Here is an 8,038-nt window from a genome sequence, read left to right as displayed (position 1 = left end):
CGTTAGTATCAAGACAGTCTAAGCAAGATTCGGCACGCTGTAATAAGTGTGGTGTGTGGTGGACGGCCATGGGATGGATGGACCTCATGCTCTGTTTAGTAGCAATGTACTAGGTAATCAATGAAGTACAATAGATAATGATGGCGTTCCTGTAAAGATCTCGTTGCCCTCTAAACAGCGGCTCATGCTATGCCCAACTAGCATGGTTGGCGTTCGGGGATATGTCAAGTAGAAACAGTATAGTTCCTACCAATTAGACGTTAGTCGCGCTATGTTGCTGCCGGACGTCGAGCTCGCTCGGTCTTTTTCTTGAAAGCCTTCTCTTGAAAGCCGTCGCCCAGGTGGCTCACGGAATCGGCGACGGACCTGCGGCAAGCCGTGGATGCCGGCGATGTCAGTTTCTTGTCGTGTCGTGGTGACCTAAAATTAGCTCTCTGTGAGGTCGAGAGACGAGTGGGGGATTTTGTTGGAGGGTTGACCAAGCAGAAAATCCCCCAGCGTTGACTCGTACACGTTTGAGCATGTGCGCCTCGATGACGGTTGCGGTACGTACGAAATCTGGTTACCATAGTATGTACGTAATAATACAATAGGTATCCGGGTGAGGCATCCGAATCCAAGACGAGGCAACACGGGTAGGCTTGCGCCAAGAACACAGCGTCAGTTGACAAATGACGGCTGTCTGGGTCGACCGAGGGCGAAGGCAGGCAGGTCGGATCCTAGTGAATCGCCGAGCATATTTATATATACGCTAATCTTAATCTCAATCTACCAGCCGTCAAGCGGTGTTCATCATAGATCGTCAGACAATGGTTGATACATGTGGTAACCGTCTCTTGATCCAGCATCGTACCGAATGCTTATGCCACAGTCTAACGAGGGATGGGAGACGCGACTTTCTTGCAGCAGGCCGGTAGACCAGCAGGCAGTGTACAGATGACTGCGAGGCCCCGAGCAGTGGCCGCTGACCTGGTAGCTCAAACGCGCGGTTGTCCAGCTTGCCTGCGGACTGTCCGAAGCCGGTTGTTTGCAGACTCAAGACTTCTAACGAACAATCTTCCGCGGCGGGCACCGGAACCGAAGGAGACAGGGAACAAAAAAACACCTTGGTCGGCAAAGTAGACCTCACTTCCCCCACCTTGACCCCTTGTCTTTCTAGTGTCCCTTGCCGACTGCCTCACCTGCGGCTACCTCGGCCCCACTCCGTTTAGATCACGACTAGGGTTAAAACGGTATTCCGGTGCCCAGACAATGCCATGCCATCGGCCAAATGGCGTTTAGTTCACCCTGACATAGATCACGCCGCGCCGTGAGGGCCCCCAATTTTTTCCTCATCCTTTTCCTATGTTTCCCTCTTCCTCCCCCTCGGAGAGTCTTCTTCTTTTTTTTTTTTTTTTTTTTTCCTTCCCCTCCCCACGCCTTTCTTTTTTCTTTGACCGGGTTTGGTGGAGACGCGCCCTTGCTAAGGTTCGAATGGCACTACCGGTCAGTTATAGCCCCGCAATTGAAAGTTGGATGGACCCCAATCCGCGACGGTTCCCGGTCATCGTGTAACTGGGCCAGTACGGCGAAGATGGTCTCTCGCTGGTCATATATTCGACCTTACACGGAGCAAAGTGAAGGCTTCTGCGTGAGGTAGTTGTATAGGAAAGAGCTACAGCATCGTGGTGCCATACGTCGACAATGGCTTTCAACGTACTAGTTGCGTCTTTGACGTTGATGGGGAGTAGTCTTTCGTTCCTGACGACGTTTGGCGCATTGATCTCCATCGGTCTCCACCGCACCCGGCGCCGGTCTTTGCGCCACATCCTCATTCTCAACCTCATGGTGGCCGGTAAAGTGGTTCCCGTTAACATTATTCCGAGAAGACGAGAGGGCTAACGGCTTCCAAACGAAAAAAGAATTCATTAACTCGGCCAACAACACCGTCTCGGGGATTATATATATCAGAGACCAAGGGTTGCGACGCGGAACAGCATGTGTCCTGAACAGCGTGATTGGTCAACTGTCAGTGCAAGCGTCCGATTTTTCCATCCTCGCCATCGCCATTGCCACACTTCTGGTAGTGAAACAAAAAACGTCCATGGCGGAGGGGACGTTCCTCGAGAGGGTCTCCATCTGCTTCTGCGTGTGGATCGTCCCTATTGCGACCAGCGTCGCGGCGGCTGCCATCGGCGTCGTGGGGCCCGTCAGCGGGAACTGGTGCTGGATAACGTGGGACCGACCAGATCTCCGATTTGCCCTCACCTACGTTTGGCGTCTGTGGATCATGTTTGCCACCGTTTCCATCTACGCTTATGTCTGGTGGTACCTCGGCCAGCGCCTTCGGCCCGCTGCAATGGCGCCGGCTTCCTTAGGCTGGACCAGAAGCTTGACGACCACTGCTGCTCCGTTGACAGCACGCCAGACGACCGTGAGTCGATTGGACGTGGATTGGCCACGGCCGCAAGTCGCGGCTATGGGTGGGGGACACCCTCCACGGACCGCAGAACCGCTGGGATACGACCTTCCCCCGCTGGCGACGGACGCCACAGCGTTGCCTGTTACGAGGTGTTTGACATCAGACAGCAGTACCAGAAGCATGCTATCGCCGTGTAACTCTCAACCGTGGGGAGATGATTATCTGGCGGACTCCCGACCGAGCTCTAGCCGAGACGTCGGCGCGAGTGATAAGGTAATGCTGCCGAACCTCACCGCTGCGGCGACGGCTCATCATTCGATTGACGAGCAGACCCGGAGGTTGGAGCGGCGTATCAGGCGTATGATGCTCCTCAACTCGTATCCCATCTTGTATATCCTGCTCTGGATCCCCGCCCTTGTGAACAGAGTGATGGAAGCGTCTGGGGTTGAATCGCATGGTTTGCTGCTGGCGGCTCTGCAGAGCTCGAGCCAGTTCATCGGCTTGGCTAATGCGGTGACGTACTGCCTCCATGAAAGCTTGGAGCGAAGATCGAAGGAGAAGGCTGTTCGCTGGCCACTTAGGACATCATGAGCCTGCAGCTGGGGTTCATGCAGTCACATAGCTGGACGACCCGGAACCCGGACCTCTGCGTCAAATTGCACCCAGACGCCATCGCAAACGCGCCTGCTTACGCATAACGACTATCCAGCCTTTGTCGTCTATACTGATAGACCTATAGAATGGATGGTGTCTGAACTACTCAATAATACGGAGTTAGTTGGTCAGTTAATAAGATAGACTGGGCAGAAGATTATGAGGTAGCCTCTGTAATTGAAGATTGAATCTCATGTTAATGTTGACGGGGCCTGTTGAGCAGCGGACACGTTATGTCGGGAATGGTTTGCGGTCGTTAGTAGTAGGCGTGCCAATCTCGCGTCAACAGCGGCGACTCCGGCATGTTCAGCCTGGCCATTCCTTCCCCCCCTTGCAAAACGATTCTATAACCAGCTCTGTAGTAAGACGCTGCGGTATATTTGTTGCTGGTCCTAAGATGCACGCGTACGCCTTCCACCTCTATAAGTCGTTAGCACCTTGTGTCTTTGCGATGTGTCGCCAGGCGAGGGAACTTGGACGAGGTGGCTTGGCGCCGGGGGGAGGAGGGGGGGGGGGGGGGGGGGGGAGGGGGCGGACTCTGTGAAGCTCGTCGAGGTTCCCCGTTCGGGCAGGGGTGGTCGGAGAGAAGAGAAGACACGGGCGGCGCATATGTTTCTAGCCAATAGTTGTATACAGTTACTCGGGTGTGCCTCGATGCCAAGCAAGGACCCGACCCTATACAGATGTTCCCCCTGCCTATCGGACAACCCGAGATGTGGGACAAAAATGTTTCCATTACCCACAGCATACTGTCTTGCTTTCGGTTTTTATATATTCCTCTTTTTTTTTGTTTCCCCCCCAGTCTCGGACGAACCGCCAGCGGTGTCCGGTCTATCAGGGTGATGCATACCGTACCTCAATAGCTCTACAACAGCTTCTCAAGAAATGCAAGGCTGCCGCCAAGGGCTATCGCTGTGGTTGTGGACGTTTGTTATGTCGCTGCTGCGTTCGCTTTCGCCCACCCACGTCCGCCGGCCCGCGCAAAACCGTTCGTGTGCTTGCACTCTATTATTTGTTAGTCATTTCGGCAGTGGCCGACGTTTAATGCATTCCCCTGCGTTATACGGCGGCGTTGCCGCTGGCGGTGCAGCCCTGTTCTGCGGCGGCTCGCGTCTATCGAAGGACGGCACATGCTTGGAAACCCCCGGTCTTTCCATGCCAGGCCCGAATCGATGGGAGCTTGTGATCTCTGTGTTGAAGCCCTCCCAAGTATAAGTATAAGAAGCAGCTATGCCCATTGACCCAGCCGAGACAGTCCAACTACCCTGGTTACTAACCTACAGTTCTACTACATCTTCCGTTGGAAAGCCCTTATGATGATCACTCCGAGCATCGTCACTGTCTTGTGGGCTACTGCCCTTATTGGGGGCGTCGCCTCCGTACCCTTAGAGCCTCGCCAAGGAGGCTGCTGTGCGTCGACTTCGGGAGGGAAATCGGCGTCGACGCCGGGGGGGAATTCGGCATCAACGTCGCAGGCAGGTCGCGTCACAATCGGCTACAGGACTGTTCATCCAGTAAGAGCCCCCCCCTCCCCCCCCCCCTTTTTCTTTTTTTTTCTCTCTGCCTTTTTTGTTTTTCTTTTCTCTTTCCGCCTGTTTTTTTCTTCCTTTTTTTTTTCTCCTTTTCTCCCCCATCCCGCACCAGGAAGATTGGCGCCAGTATGATACCGCAGACTTACGAAGAAATTAGGACCAAGCAAGGGCGTACAACAGGGAGCATAGACTTGTGTATAACCCCGGGTTAACACGTGGAGCTGCGCAAATCGGAAAGGGCGTTTACCTCACATCTGGTCCCGGGCAGTGGGTTGGGAACCCCGGTGATTGGTACGTACATGTCACACCACCACTAGACTACTTAACCTTAACCGCCATTCTCCGTTCAGGCATTGTCATGTAACCGCTAATAAGAAGGCCGTCGAGAACGTTCTTAAAGCCTGGATCCCGGAAAACACCTGGTGGAATATCAATAAGCAGTATGAGTGGGCGGCCAAGCAAACCGTTAACAAGGTGAAGGTTGACGACGAGGCGTTTCATCGCGCCCTTCGAATGTCAAAGATTGACAAAACCAACGATCCCGGGGTCAAATTTGCGAAGGGGGCTAAGCAGTTGCTCATCCCGTCAGACCTCGTCAACGACAGGGACCTAGATATCCAGGTCGATTGCAAAAAGGAATGGAAGCGGCTCCCCGATAACGTGGTCGTCGACTACAGAAGCTGGAAGAAAAATGTTATCGGAAAACCACAGTAAGAGGAGTAGTATGGGGATCTGCGCTACCGCCTCAGGGCCTTCCTTCAGGCTCTCGGGCGCCGTCATTTTGTTGATCTCATGTTTTGTGTGTTTGGGCGCAAAATATTCATTGGTTCCATAGAACGTACCTATAGAAGGAAAAGAGTTTGGTTTGATCATATAATTGTGAGACATTCGATCGAGTGAAAGGTGAAGAAATCACAGAAGTAGAAGCTAGCTGAGATCGACATTGCTGTTGTAAGCTCCATGGCTCCTTCTGACCTGCCAGAGGCTAGCCAGGCCTTATGAAACGGGGAGGGCCTAAGGACCGTAAGTTATGATTATATTTCCCTTCTTCAAGGTAAGGTATTCAGTACATGGCATGAGCGGGTCGAGAACGTACATCTGTGGTATAGAGTGGAAGCTGTGGTGATGATCGACCCGTTATCATCATCATCCCTGGCCGTAGGCTTTCTAGCTATAGACCTATGGGGACTACCTGCGGTAGCTATTACGTCGCATAGTCTGTAGTGGAGGGCCTAAGGTAGTTACATCACAGGGCGGCTGATGACATGAAGTATCTATGATTGCTACGGATCCCTGGATAGTGCACCGACAGCACCGTAGCGGCCGACCCTGACACGTACACAAGCGACGGGAGACGGTCCTGGAATGAAATATACTGTTAGTCGCCATGCTGGGTCCAGTAGACAAGCGTGGTGATAGCCTCAGGAGGGGTAACCTGGAATACAACTAAACAAATAAGGGAGTAAGGTCTATGAAACAATTGGGTGTAATGATTTAGCATCACATGCTCCATAATTAGTTCCTCTACTGATACCTTCTTAAGGCTGGTTCGTCTATCTTTTTATATTCCTTCTCCGCTGTCGCGGGTTCTGATAGCTAGTCTCATGTGGCAGTTCCCGCCTTCTGTGCTAATCCCATCCCTCATGGCTTTGCCCCTCCCCCGCTCCGGCTCCATGATACGCCACTAACGCTCTACGCTTATTCCATCCGCAAAATCAATACACTGTGAGTAATCGATTTGCCTTGTGGTTTCCTCCTGTTTCTTCTCTTTATAGAGGTCTTTGGCTTCTCTGTCTCTTTAATGGCCTAGATACCTCTGCTTGGCTTCAATGCAGGAGTACTTCTTCGCCTGGTGTGCGCTGCTGGAAACGCTGAGGCCGGTCATCTGGAGGTGGTGGGCAACTGACACACCTTCTGAAGGGCTGACGCATCGTTCACAGCCCAACACCAATCTACAGCAGCATGGTTTCCATGACAAGAAGAAATCAACCTTTTCATTACCTTTATTCTTTTCCTTATCCTACTTCTTTTTCCACTTCTTTCATTTCTTTCTCCCCGCTCTGTTATTATCCTCAGTCTTTAACCACATCACACTCTGAATTCCAACCTTATGAAAATTATATTCACGTTATTCGCCTCTGAATCCCTCCAAATGATTGAGGTATTATTAGACATCTCTCTTCTGTTGGCCGAAATACTTGATTACAGCGCGCCTGCGCTCACCAGACCACTGCCTCAATCCATGCGTCAAGGCATATATATTGCCCTTACCACACTAAAGACCATTTTATCACACGCTGGTAGCAATAGAGTCTTCAAATCACCTTGCCCTTAGATGAGACCGTCTGGGCAACAGCTGTTCTGCCCACCAAGGCATGCGCAGTCAACTGTGTACTCCCCTCCCATCCACCTTGCCGCCGAGATCTCCCGTTGAAGGCAACTACAGGCCCAATCTGTCCCCGCTGTCCTAGTAGTGGAAGCCTTGACCGTTACAGTAAGGGATAGGGTAGACGGTGCTGTTGCAAAGCCGTATGACGCCTTTAACGAAATCGAGATTGCCGAAGCTTTGGTCAGTGTAGGTGTCGGAAGTGAACGGCGTGCTGGTCGGGCGATGGCTGCAGCCGGTGAGCAGACGCCCGGTGACCCGACGGACGAGCGGCTGTGACACGACGAGGCCATGCTGGCCTTCCGGGACGGTGAAGCTGAGAGTCTGACTATCGGAAGTCGTCCAACGCTGGGCGTAATTAACCGATAGAGACATGCTTAGGGCCACTTTTGCGAAGGCAACGTTAGCGGTCGAGCCAACAATAACTGAATTCCCAACGGAGTAGCCTTTAGCCACGGAAACAGTAGCAGTGCCTCCATGGGAGCTCAATATGGGCGAGATAGCGACATCCCAGTTAAGAAACTCCTCGTCAGACTCGACCTGGACCTCCGTGCTCCCTCTACAGTCACGACGGGTGAGGCCGCCCCCCTCAGTGACCCGCACGTTCATCTGGACGGTTTCGGGCGCAACACGCGCTAGTAGAGCGTCATACTCTGCTGTCTTGAGGATTCTGTGGGAACCGTCCTCGTTCACAGCGACGACGTCGTCGAAACTCAGAGGGTAAGGGGCTGGCTGGGAGACATCAACAGCTACAGCAACATTGAGTAGGTTGAATGTAGTGATGAGGAGCGACCGTCTCATCTTGTATGATATGTCAATAACAAACGCCCAGTCTGTTGATAGGTGGGCGGACGATGGGAAGTGATGGGAGCGAGAAGAAGTCAGCTAGTCGCGGGCTGGGTAAGAGAAACGAGCGTGAAGCGTAGGGCGCAGAGTAGTGAGGAGGCGAGATGTTTCTGGAGATGGACTAGACGACTGCGGCTATTCATATACTTTTAGACGTTGTGCTTTTGTTATTGTTTAATCCGTTGACGTCTAGTTTGATAAAACCTGTTTAGCAATAGT

General features: G+C 52.6%; 2 protein-coding genes across 2 annotated transcripts; one reads left to right on the top strand and one right to left on the bottom strand.

Moving 5' to 3' along the window:
- Nucleotides 1-4,371: 4,371 nt before the first annotated feature.
- Nucleotides 4,372-5,301, top strand: CGCA056_v015206 (uncharacterized protein; the record flags this gene model as incomplete). The annotated part of the gene is made up of 3 exons (XM_037330446.1): nucleotides 4,372-4,569; nucleotides 4,745-4,878; nucleotides 4,938-5,301. 3 exons carry the CDS (start codon nucleotides 4,372-4,374, stop codon nucleotides 5,299-5,301), a joined length of 696 nt encoding a protein of 231 aa, XP_037171164.1.
- Nucleotides 5,302-7,054: 1,753 nt separating this feature from the next.
- On the bottom strand, nucleotides 7,055-7,774 carry CGCA056_v015205 (uncharacterized protein; the record flags this gene model as incomplete). The annotated part of the gene is made up of 1 exon (XM_037330445.1): nucleotides 7,055-7,774. The coding sequence occupies one exon, from the start codon at nucleotides 7,772-7,774 to the stop codon at nucleotides 7,055-7,057; it is 720 nt and encodes a 239-aa protein (XP_037171165.1).
- Between the last annotated feature and the right edge of the window lie 264 nt (nucleotides 7,775-8,038).

Source organism: Colletotrichum aenigma (assembly GCF_013390185.1).
Source record: "Colletotrichum aenigma strain Cg56 chromosome Unknown KSG_Cg56_contig75, whole genome shotgun sequence".
Lineage (NCBI taxonomy): Eukaryota > Fungi > Ascomycota > Sordariomycetes > Glomerellales > Glomerellaceae > Colletotrichum > Colletotrichum aenigma.
Note: the sequence above shows the minus strand (reverse complement) of the source record. Positions and strands in the feature narration are given on the sequence as shown.